Source organism: Cariama cristata, unplaced genomic scaffold (genome assembly GCF_000690535.1).
Source record: "Cariama cristata isolate BGI_N322 unplaced genomic scaffold, ASM69053v1 scaffold3771, whole genome shotgun sequence".
In the NCBI taxonomy this organism is placed as follows: domain Eukaryota; kingdom Metazoa; phylum Chordata; class Aves; order Cariamiformes; family Cariamidae; genus Cariama; species Cariama cristata.
Genome location: NW_009598542.1, coordinates 3,779 through 16,996, shown reverse-complemented (window position 1 = coordinate 16,996; position 13,218 = coordinate 3,779). Strand labels below are relative to the sequence as shown.

At 37.1% G+C, this 13,218-nt stretch overlaps 1 protein-coding gene across 1 annotated transcript in view; it reads right to left on the bottom strand.

Annotated features, from left to right (window-relative positions):
• Positions 1-12,534, bottom strand: part of RNF180 (ring finger protein 180) — a 71,332-nt gene extending 58,798 nt beyond the window's left edge. Inside the window, 4 exon segments of the mRNA XM_009709329.1 lie at positions 4,867-5,817; positions 9,373-9,394; positions 9,396-9,455; positions 12,431-12,534. Of these exon segments, the coding sequence (XP_009707631.1) occupies positions 4,867-5,817; positions 9,373-9,394; positions 9,396-9,455; positions 12,431-12,534 (1,137 nt within the window).
• Positions 12,535-13,218: the final 684 nt, after the last annotated feature.

Sequence of the window (13,218 nt, the reverse complement as noted above, 5' to 3'; positions counted from 1 at the left end):
TGAATCCATCATTCTCAATATCTTCTTGTTAATCCAGTTTATAATTAGTGACAGAATTAATCTCATAATTACAAAAGTCACCATGTGGTAACAATAGTTACAACCAAAATAAAAGCAACGATAGACAAGCTTTTGTTCAGAAGCTCCTCATGCCAAAAATTTCTCCCCTCGTATCAGTTAGTTAAAAAAGATTCTGCCTGTTCCTTGTAACCGCATAGCCCTGTACCATAGTATCGTCACTGCTAGGGACAGCCACAAGCTTTGTACAGAACTTGCGAGGCCTCAGGGCTGAGGCTGGCCATGCTTGCTCTGGCTGAACTTCCCTTGCATTGCCTGCTGCTTGATTTTATTTGGTTTAGCCGTGATAGCAATTTCTTTAACTGACTAGGTGTCTGTGGCTAATTTGTTTCACTTTTTTGAGAACCTATCCAGTGCAGGAGTGGTTTTGAACACTGAAATCAGAGTTTCCACCTTTCCCAAGTTGGAAGAGTTTATAGTAATATTTGATCTTCCATTTCTCTTACAGTCACTCAAGGAACTGAAGGAGAAAGCTGGTATGGATACAGTACGAGCTGCACAGAGTCATCAAAATGCTCTCCCATTACTGCATCCCTCATTATTAATTTTGGGGATTCACAGCTAGTCAGTCACTGCAACTGAGTATTACTTCATACTAAACCTACTATCTTTTGGTATAGATCTCAGGGTATGGGACTAGGACTGCCTCTTTCCTTCTGTGTTTCCTCCTTCCTTACTTTAAGCAACTTCTCTAGGACCTCATATTTCCCTAACAAAGGTCACAACTGAGACCTTGTAGTTACTGCTCGCCTCCTCCCGCTCTAATTTCATTTAGCTTCCTAATCTTCCTGCTTTACCTTGGTACCAATGCTAAATAATGCTTTTAGCCCTCCAACAGCCAGCTGAGGAATCCATAAGCAGTCTAAGGATAATTCTTGTTACAAGTATCATCATAGAAACAGTGACTGAAATCCAAGCACATAAATACATGACAAGACACCTGAAAGATTTACAGTTTAAATAACAAACATGACAGTGCAAGAAAAATAATTATAAAGCAATGTACACATGAAAAAGAGACAAGCATAGATTAAGTGAACTAAGGTCACAAGTTAAACGTTTGAAGCCTACTGCCTTCACTACAAGACTGTCAGTTGCTACAGAACATCAGCATGGACTTGAAAACTCAAGGCTGCAGGGCACAATAACAGCACCTGACAGTGTGGATAAACAATGCGGTATCTCACCCACTTGTTTATCCCAAGTTCAGATTAACACTGGGAGCATGAAAGCAAACTCACTTCATGGAAACTGACCACTAGTTGCCTTTGTAAGACAAAACTTCCACGTATTAAAAAAATGAGACAAAAGAACCGGCGATGCATCAAGTTATAAAATGAAGCAAAAAGGCCAATACTATTTTTTCCAATGGATCAGGATAATTTCCAAGAGGATACTGTGGTTTCGAAACTGGCCACATAGAGGAAGACTATGTAAAATGACTGTGAAGAGAAATTAAATAAAACTAGAGGAGCCACAAATGGTATTTCTCTCCGAGATCTTTCAGAGAATTATTACAAGCTTCAGACATTAGCAAACAATGCAAATGTATAACAAGACACACACAAGGGAATCTGTAACAGAAATACTTCATCTTCTTAGCTACAGCAACAATAACAAGAACTGTTATTAATACTGGCAATTCCTAGACTTAAGTAGTTATTATTATAACAATATACCAGAAACCTAAAAATCCCCCAGGAACACAAACATGTGCAGGCGCACACACACACAAAACGCAAGTATCCCCTCACAGGTATTAGGAGTTGTCCCTTGCAGGGCAGACGGAGGAAGCCTGGGTCCCTCTGCAGCTAGCAGGCTGGCTCAGTCCCGCACCTACACCACAGAGCCAGCACCAGCCCAGGCGTCCGGGGGCAAGTGCAGGTCAGGAGCTCACAGAATTGTTCCTATTTACAATCCAAGGTTTATACACTTAAACTTATAAAGTGCATTCTGCCACAACATAACGTTTATGGGCACATTTGGGCTTATGCAAGACAGAAAAAACGTTTAACAGATAAAGTTATCACATTACAAAATAAACTCAGAGAAGCAGCCTACAAATTTACAAAGAAATTCCAAAGTCTGAATTGGTCTGTTATTTTGGAGTGCTCTCCAGAAAAGCTTTAAATAAAGGTAAAAATGAGATGCAGAGTACATTTAACAGAGGGAGCTTAGAAGAGATTCACCTCACATCAGAGTTTTGCTGCACTGAAGTACTTCTTAAAAGGGGACATAAATGAAGTACTTGCGGTCATCATTTATCAAAATTCTTTCACTCCATCCACTCAGAGGTTTATGCTTTTTTCTCTTTGTGAAGTTTTATTGATTGCTTAAGCATATGTGGTAAGTATGCTGGAAATCATGGTTGCCAAATACCACAGATCAGCTTCCTATTGTAAGTACTACTGCAACAAAATGCACATTTCTACAAGGAGCGTTGTCAGAATGCTGAAGAAAAAGGACGGCAAGTGAAACTTGCAAGAAAAGGGAGGACACCGATACTGGCACACCAGAGGGGAGCAGCCATGATAAGGACTGCATGGCAGAGGAGCATCCCCTTTTGCAACATGTCAGACTGTACAGAGGATGCAATTTTCTAGATCCACATTCTCCTGGGAAGATACCACAGCCATAGGAAACACAGCTGCACTAGCCGCATGTGCTGCTTGACACAGAGTCTGAGAAGTAAGCCTGTTTAAATATTTCATGCCACTATCACAGATTTTCACCAATGCTAAAGAAATCAATGCAAAACTGAAATACCTTCCCCTCAAAACCACTATTCAAAACCAGATTATTTATTTTACATACTTATTTTTTAATTTTTTTGTACCTTGTAAACCATATGCTTACTGATTAGACATATCAGATTTAACAACTGTATATCATTTGCTATATGAAACTTAAAAAAAATGCAGGAATTGGTTAACCATGGTTTAACAAGAAAAAGATCTGAATGTTATTTTTCTTTCTTAGCTATCACAAATTTGGAAAATTTGTACATTTTATTCTTGAAAGCAACATCTAACAAACATTAAATTGGCTGCAGAGACTGCAGATGACATGACTGTGCTAATGTTCATATATACTGTGCTTTTACATCATCATTTCACTTAACAGAAACAATGAGGCCTGAAATTTTTAAAGCCATTTTAGGGACCATGACACCTAAGGATCTTTAGACTTATCAGAAGACAAGTATTCAATGTTAAGACATCCAGATCTTGGAAAGGTTCTTTACTCTCGGTTTCAGAGAAGCACTTTAAAATGTAAGAACCAGTTTTCACAATTATCACAATGCCAATTTAAATCTTTCTTTAAACAAAACAAAAAACATTCCCAAAGATGAAAGAATATATCCACGCCATACTGAAAAGTCTCACAGAATGTCCCAGACCCATCACATTTTCAAGCTGGCTCTTAGATTTCATTGAGAGAGACAGCCTCTATGTATCTTTCTCTCAATCCTGAATTCACTGCTCTACTTCAATTCTGTACTATATCCTAAAGGCTCTGCTGGCTGTATGTAGGAAAGAGCTCGAAGTCACTTGGTGCCTGAGTGGAGTAGAACTGTATAAGAACAGCAGAATATTAAGGGTGAAAATCATTTAGGTACAAAGGACTAACGAAAGATCCATACATGAACTGTTGGTCCTATATATCCTATTGCACTAAATACAAACCAATGAAAACAACTTAATGTCTAACCTAAGCACAGTCCATTGAAATAAACTTGTATTTCTCAGTAAGACATAAATACTAAATTAGACTTGACTACTATACAATGTAAAGCAATCACATTAAAAAAAAATAATCTGTGAAATAAGGTTTACATAAGCTTTACACGTCACTACACTTCATCTATGGAATATTCCAAGATTATCACAATGACATACCTACCCGAAACAGGCATGATGTCTTGAGTAGATACTACTACTCTGATAAGAGTTAGTATATTTGCTCTCGCTGGCCACACAGTATTTTGTAGCAGGAATTTTATGGTGAAAAATTTCCTTTTAAAGACACACATACCATTAGCCTTTCTACTGAATTTCAGAGCAAACAAAAACTCTGTTATTCATTTCAAGATATGTTCCTGGTCTTTCTCATCTCCCCTCCACCAAAAATTGCATGACTATCTATAGTCTTTAATTCTGTTGTGCTTTAGATAGTTTAACGAAGGAAACCATGGTTGTACAATCAATAAGAATATGTAACATTTCTGTTACATTTGTAGATAAAATATTTACCTACTAAAGACTAATATTTCAAATAGCAACAAGCAATTCTTTACTGAAAGAAAAAATATTTGTGTTACAATAAATAATAAATGAAAACATCTTCCAAAACAGAAAATTTTCCTAACTGTAAAATTAACTCAAAATGCCATTACTTAGAAGTTAGGAAATCCTGAAATGCTAGGGCTTCTCATTTAGAAGATTTGAATATTTAGTTTCCTTTAATCACACTGATTAAATTTTGCTGTATTTTTTTCCCACTTCAAATCTATTATTACATCACAAAACAATACGCCAACAGAACGCCAACAGAAACTAGGTATATATACCTACAAAGGTTTGATTTTACACATTAAAAAAATGATTGGGTTGAATTAGAAAAACTACATGTACGAAGAGGTCAAAAATCCTTGTTTGCAGGATACCTGACTCTATACAGTACCACGTTAAACAGGTATTAATGGACAGCATCAAAAAAAAGTCAGAATGATTTATAAAAGCAAGCCAAACTTTACAAAAAATAGCAGAATTAATTTCAAACACCTACTTGCTTCTGTAGCCACCGTTCTTTCTGCCTTTGTTTTCTCCTCAAACTTTTCAACTTGTTTCTTTCTCTCTTACTCAGGTTTTGGTTAAAGGAAACACTCCTAGGCTGCACAAGACCAACAAGTGTGATGTACTGTTCCTCTTCTACAGCACTTGTCGGTGAAGAAAAGTTCATCACAAAAGGTGACCCATCAGTAATGGCATTCCCAGAAGATTGTCCAGTAGCTTCAAAATCACACTCACTTTCTGTTTCTCTATGTAGTAATGTGGTAAAGGAAGTAACTCGAAACCTTTTCTGTAGTTTGTCAGAACTGGAACTATACAGGTCCTGAAAAGAGCTACCATCTTTCCTATTGGACTCTAACTGCAGGCCACTTCTTGTGTAAACAGGTGGATTTTCATTTTGTTCATGGTAAATTGTTCCCATACTGGAAGTTTCATGTAACACAGGTGACAAAATAAGTCTCTCTCTGATATTTAAATCCAAACTATGTGATCTTCTGTGAAAAGGTTTTATAGTGCATGTATCATTCATAGGAACGGAAGCAGAAAGATTTCTTTTTTGATTTAATGCCTTTAATGGAAGTTTTCTACTTTTCACCTCAAATCTGGGAGCTCTTACTTCTAGACAGAGTGCTTCTGTTAATCTTCCAGTACCATTATTATTTCTGGCCATGTATGAAAGCCCTTGAATTTGGATTTCCAAAGTTGCAGTTACGACTTTATAGCAGGTATCCTTGCTAAAACCAGACTGAATTTTGAGGAGAGGTAAGTGTTTTCCTGATGATTTTGCCAATTTGACAGAGAAAACTGGCTGATAGTCAGTCCGACTTTTGCAGAAATGTATATTTACTAACTGTCCACACGAACATTTTGTGTTGCAAATGAAGTTAAAGCCCCCTAAGCAGGCCTCACAGAATGGACACTGCAGTTTTCCAATTGTCCACTGTGCCTATTGCCAAGGAAAGAAAAAAAACACCCAACATATGCATTGTAAATAAATTATTAAGAAATCACTACTAGAGTTACTTTTCTCCTTTAATAAAAGGGTTTACTTTTTGTTTTTCAAACACAATAAAAGAGACTTCACAGCAGAAAGAAAATCCACCATAAGTAACGTTCTGGTCAAAACCCTGCTTGCTGCAGAGATAACTAATTCTAAGAAATCTAGAACACACATTTCAAAATGTAGGGGCTTTGAAACATGTTTAAAATTTGTCCATAGATAGAATAATGCTGCAATACTAATTGAAACATTAGATCATTTAAAGCAGTGAAATCAATTTACCATGTTGATCCGGAATTGGCAAGCACAGTTTCTCAGCTGAGTCTTCTGAGTGCTGATACATCTCTTGCATACTAAGTAGAGTGGAAGGAGATTTCTTACAAAGAGAATATAGCTTTTTACTTTGCTTACCCCATGAAAGTTTGAAATGGTACTTATATTTTGGTGTATGTAGTACTACAGCATAATCTGTGTGCAGATACCATGACAAATCCTTAATAGCTTATAAGGAGACAGTTATTTTCATTATTTGTAATTCTATGAATTCCATTTTAATCCTAAAGGCACTATTTCAAAAGAAAATATGTATCAAAGATCTATAAAATCCTACATATTTACACAACTATTAGTATTTTCAGTAAATATTTTCATCTGTCAGAAGAAACATTTTTGAGGATTAAAGTTACTCAAGTGTTTGTAGGATCACAGCCCAGATGAGAAACATCATTATCAACCCCAGTCACGCATTACTCACTAGAGTGCCTAAAGTGGGGTTGAGCCATGAATACAGAAGCTGCTCAACATTTCTAGTTAAAGCATTGCTTTCAGTTGCAAATGTCTTTCAAGGTAGTTTGTGAAGAAGATTCCATGACTGATGCTTGTCTGATTGAAAGCTTCAGAAAGTTTCAGTAAAACCTATTTTGCAGTTTCAGAGAAAAAACTTGTGTGGAAAAAAAAAAAAAAGGCTATTTTTCATATGCAATGCTAGAAAAAGTTCTAGAAAAACTTTGAGAAACCTACTCTTGCCTTGTGGGTTAAAACCTCAAAATTTCACAGAGTATCACAGATGTGCTGTTCATTGCACTTATGAGAATCTGTATAAATCTGGACATGTTTTTAACATGAGGGCAAAAAAAAAATTTGTTTACATATGTCCAAAGGCTTTCAAATCCCTGAAAATTCCTCAAACATGCACAGTCTCTCTCACAGTTTATAAGGCTGATCAACGTGTATATATGCCATTCCCAAAGAAGAATTAAGTGGGTTCAGAGGTATACGGTAAGTCTCCCACACTCCATTTCCCAGATGCCATGCGCTCGGCAATAAAATCCAGGGAAAAGCACTTTCTAATGCCTTTCTGGCACTCAGGCACTATGGAACAGTAATCTGGATCTCAAAATAGAGAGGAGGAGTGATTCATGAAGGTTAAGGAAGAAGGCTAGGAGCCTGGCAAAGACCAGAATGCAAGAGATGGTAGGGAAGCAAAAGGACATCTGTATGTCCTATCTGCACAGAGACTGGGAGATGAGGTGCAATACAAGAGAGTGTGGGACTGATTTAGCATGAGTTTGGCAATGGACTGTGGAAGCACTGACTCAGTAAAAGAAGTAACAGCCTACTAGTGGGGGAGGTGGTAGGGGGAAAATCAGCAAGATACAAAAAGGAGCTGAGGGTACACAGATTTAATGATGGATTGCATAAAGAGGAAAAACTGGGAAGGGTCAGCCAAGAAAGCTAAATCAAGTGATGATTGATGGGGAAAAGGAAATGCAGATCAATAAAGGTCATTAGCAGCACTAGCTACATGTTTATAATTATTGAAGATCTATCTATACGCTAATGTGTGCATGAAGCCCCATGAGATTGCTTAAGAACCGGGACAGATGGCACAAAAGAACTGGCTGGGAAGCAGTGGGTTTTTACAGCCTGCAAATAGACTTTCTGCTTATGTAAAATGATTTAGCCTTTGATTCAGGAGTCATACAGGAGAAAATAACACATGATCACAAAATTATTCAGAGCCCAGGAGAATCTGGGGATAAGTCAGAATTGTTTAAAAAACCCATACGTTTATCCATAAACCCACAGGATCTTTCCAGAGATGTCAGAAGGGAATGAGGCAAGAGTTCCCAGGGTATTAAACGACAAAATGAATGCAAAGATATTGAAGGTGTTCATAGGGAATTGCATTCTCTGCTGCCACCGGAGGAGCATTGCTTCTCTGCAATCTTGAGCAAATATGTTAAGCCTTTTCTGAGCAGTCTGTGGGTTTTGTACTTCCCAGGTCTCCAATCTGACTCTTTACACTTTCAAATGCAGAAGGCCAGCCATTTACAGCTAAAGGTGAAAAGAATATTACTAGTATCAATATTGAAACCAATTTTACTGGAATAATACAACATGCAAAGCACCGTAAAAAAATGCATCTTTATGATCAGACATTCAAAATTAGGCAATTCTGTAAAGTGGGTAAATACCTCTCACCCCTAACTTTCACACACACCCCCAAGATTAATGTTTCTGAAACACATACACTATTCTGTCATGCACTACTGAAGTATAAGAGATCATTGATTTCATACAGAGTTTAATTAATGTTTAACAAAATAAAACATAGAGCACAACAATGAAGGAAGATGAAGCAAACTTGCTTAATTTTTGAATGCTTAGTTTTACAGTCATAACAATTTTTTTCTTTGTGTGTCGTTTTCAGGGTGGATTTGCTCAGATCAGAAGTTACTCGCGATATAGTAAGACTCTGAAAATCAAAGACTTATCAGAGAAAAACTGTAGGGCAAAAGAAAAGCACTGTTTCTGTTTATTATGTCTATGCAACAACATTAACTTTTAGACTTAAAACAACTTAAAGAAAATACTCAACTGAAGCAATCAATACAACAGGAAAGTTAAGAGATCGTTTGTAATTTCAAATGGGCAGTTAAAACTCAAAAGTAGTGACACTGGCTTGTCATCAAACCTTTGAATTTGCAGGAAGGTAACTACTTTCTAGTCATATGACATAACAGCACATTAAATATAAAAGACATCCTGTCATACTCCAACTCATCTCTTAACAAACCCGCAGTCCAGTTTTATGGAGAAACATGCTTCTTACTGTCACTGTCAACGTATGCATTACTATTGCATGATATGATGATCAAGACAAACCAAAACCCAAAGCCTAGGTAATAAATATAATTTTAAGCATTGACAAAATATGCAGAGGTGCCCATGACAGTTATTTGGATAAACATAAATACATTCATCTATAAATGGTCAGGAACAGAATTTATCACTTGTAGGCTTTCTGTATACATAAAAAAGAAATTAAAAGGGAAAAAACCTCTGTAAATGGTAATGATAGAAGTTACTGAGAAAAATTCCCTGAGTTAGAGGGTACCTGTAGTACACGTGGACCTTGGCAGAAAAGTGCCCTTGAAATTCTTTTCCCTTACTTATTTCACATTTTGAATTATAAAGATGCAAGCAAAAAAAATCTACCTTTTCAATGACACACTTCACCCGTTTCTAAGTTCACATGCCACACATTGCAAGATTCCTGAGAAGCAGCTGAAGGTTGAGACGTCCATTAAAAAAAAGAACTATTGTATTGATATTCAACATTCACGTAAACTTTTTTTGTTTGAATATAGCCAGAAGTCAGCTTCCCGATTCAGTAAATATTTTATTAACAAATAATAAAACTCAAAGATGTTGGTGCATTCTCTAAGCTAAGAATCAGGTAGCTGCTGTCAATAATTCTCTATTTCTGAACCCAAGGACATCAGACAGACTCCACTGTGTAGATGGAGGCGTTTGGAGGTGGTTTTGTTTTGTTTACAAGAACAGAAAATATGCAATTGCTGATCTTCTAAGTGTACTCAGAAACTGATTTCAGAAGCACTGTCAGTTGGCACAATCTTCCAGTAAAGACAGGAAAATTTAAGTCTTAGTTTATATGAAGACTGTGGTCAGTACTGCACAACTACGCTACAAATAGTTTTAAATTCATTTTTCAATGCTTGTTAGAATAACTACCAGAGAAAACAGAGACTTTTAGCAACTTTTTGAGTTTTTACTGCAAAGATGTGACCAACTGAAGAGAAAGCAAAATCTAAAAAACTGCAGCATTTCACTAACTCATACTAAAATGAAAACAATTACCTAACTATATTTTAGCACAGAAGTGTAATTAAATCTTTTAATATGGTTTAGAATGTCAGTAAAGATGGCTAAACATATAAGGAAACTCTGGTAAGTGTTAAAGTCTTAAAATTAGTTGTTAAAATTTATGAATATGGAAAATCACTGACTCCTATGTTATGAAACTCATGGGAATAAAAGTTTAATTATGCAGAAAATTGAAAGTGGGGCTATACACAGAGGACAGAAGCTTTTAGAAATTCTCCAAGTAATGACAGCAGACAGACACATCCGGTTGCCATATCTATGCTCTCGTCTTCTCCTTATCTCTGGAGAGTACCTGTACTTCAACTTGGATATAATTCTGATTTAAAGTGTTTATACTGCACTAGTAAGTTCCATATTTAGTTTTAAGATTTGTTCTAAGATTTTTCTCTTTTCATCATATTTCACCTATGTCTTTGACTGAAGGTCTAAAATTCATCAGGGAAAGCTGACACACTGAAAACATTACTCGTTTCATCATAGTATTATCTTTGCTTCCCACTGCCTTGGGAAGTAGCATTACATCATGTTGTTTCATTTGCTAGCTACATAATTAGACAAGGAGCTATTTCAGTCTTGGGCACAATGATGGTGGATGTCCACTAGCAATTAAAATCTCCACCATGGGGCACGGACAAAGACACCTCCTTCTTGTCACTATATTTTTTCCATTAAAGGAGTTGAAATTCCCCACACACACCCCCAAAAACGCTTAAAACCATGCACAAAATAAAAATTCCTCAAGTATAAAGTGTAAAAAATACTCCAGAACCTCAAGCTCTGTAAGTAGAGTGATTAAAATGGGGTTTATTAATAATACTAATTATATGTGGATCTTTAAAAATAGTAACTTTGTTTCTACCTCTTTTGCTTATACTCTTCTCCAGTGCCAAAAAGAATGTTGTTGCATTTCTAGTCCATTTCTAGTGCAGGCTGGATCGATGGGCCAAGATCAACTGCATGAGATTCAACAAGGTCAAGTGCCAGGTCCTGCACTTGGGTCGCAAGAACCCCACGCAATGCTACAGGTTTGGGGACAAGTGGCTGGAAAGCTGCCCGGCGGAAAAAGACCTGGGGGTGTTGGTTGACAGCCAGCTGAACATGAGCCAGCAGTGTGCCCAGGTGGCCAAGAAGGCCAACAGCATCCTGGCTTGTATCAGGAATAGTGTGGCCAGCAGGACTAGGGAAGTGATTGTCCCCCTGTACTCGGCACTGGTGAGGCTGCACCTCAAATACTGTGTTCAGTTTTGGGCCCCCCTCACTACAAGAAGGACATTGAGCTGTTGGAACATGCCCAGAGAAGGGCAACGAAGCTGGTGAAGGGCCTGGAGAAAAAGTCCTGTGAGGAGCAGCTGAGGGAGCTGGGGTTGTTTAGTCTGGAGAAAAGGAGGCTGAGAGGAGACCTTATCACTCTCTACAACTGAATTTCTTCACTGTAAGAGTTGTTAGGCATTGGAATGGGCTCCCCAGGGAGGTGGTGGGCTCACCAGTCCTGGAGGTGTTCAAAAAACGTTTAGATGGGGTGCTTTGAGACATGCTTTATTGGGTTTAGTGGGCATGGTGGTGTTGGGTATACGGTTGGACTTGATGATCTTTGAGCTCTCTTCCAACCATAATGATTCTATGATACTATGATTAATAAAGAAGATCAAGACCTTCCCTTCCCTTTGCTTTTTCGCTTTGATTCAAGATTGTAAGTTGTAAGCACAGTCTTCTTGCCATATTTGGAAAGACTCTTTACAATTACTAACTGCCTTCATAAACCAGCAGGAAATACTCTGTCATTCTTTTATTCCGTATGATTATTTTTCTGTTTATTTTAACAAAGATAATGTAAATTACTAAGTGGTATTTTAGCCTGGCACAGCATTGCCTCCTTAGAGTAGGCTGATTTTCTGAACTATATCTGCACCCAGACTATCCTCTACTTCAAAATGAAGAGCAAAAGTTTGTAATGCAGGAATATTTGACACATAGTTAACTAACACAGTGGAAATTAGGATCAGTATTTAAGACACATCTTAGAAACAAAGAGTTCTCTGTTCAGAGATATCAAAACAAAAAATGACTGCATTAAAACTGTCAAAAACAGAACCCATTTTTGTATGAAAAATGTTAACATTATATACACAAGCTAGCAGACAAATGTATCCTGAACACCAGCACTGAAGTCACAGGACATAAAGGCGACCATTGCCAACTCAGCTTCACTACCATTACAGCTTACTTTAGTCTCTATGGAATTGCTCATATTTTACTCCTTATCTCCACAGGGGATTAATTACTAAGTGAGGGCAAGTCTAATACTTCTCCTTTACTTAAAACCAAGGGCACTGGAAAAAGTTACAAACTCCTTCCAGATGCTATACTTACTTCGGATCGTTCTTTTCCATGGCATTTTGCAAGGCAAACAGAATTTGCCATGTATTTTCTACATCTCCAGCAATGCAGAACATCAGCCTCTTGATTACTCATTTCAACTTGTGATTCTTCAGCTCTATGTCTATCTGTAAAGACCACAAAACATACAATTCAGTCACTTGTTGAAACCACACATGCTTTCCTCTTGTGACCCAGCAGCCTATCTTCACTATAGAGACTAATACTTTATTTACAAACATTCTCTGACCTTGTATAGCCTGCCATCTAGGTATTTTAAATAGAAAAGCAAAACAATTGTTTTTATTTCCAGGTTGCATACAGAACTAGAAAGCAACAACAAGAAGACAAATAAAAAAAAATATACCAATTTCCTCAATGTTTAGACAAAAGACAAGAGAACTCCATTTTTCCCAGAATATGTCTAGAGGAGTAAGTCATTGCTATCCCACATATTAAATACACACACACACACAAGTGATGTGACATAACAAAAATGAATGCCGACATAAAACTACAGAAGACAAAAACTGTTTTCTCAATGTGCCCCTGGAGGAATGTTCCCTTAAATTATTTTGTCTGGAAGGATCAGTACTACTGGTGCAACAGTGTGCATACATTAGACTCCCAGTTCAAGTGTACATGCAACTTTTAATAACCAGATCCATGCTAAGCTCAGAAAGTGAAATTAAGGCAAACATTAAATCTTTTCTTGCAATGTCAAAACAAATTAAAATGAATTTTTGTTAAGGTTCCCTTAACATATTTTAACGTAAGTGA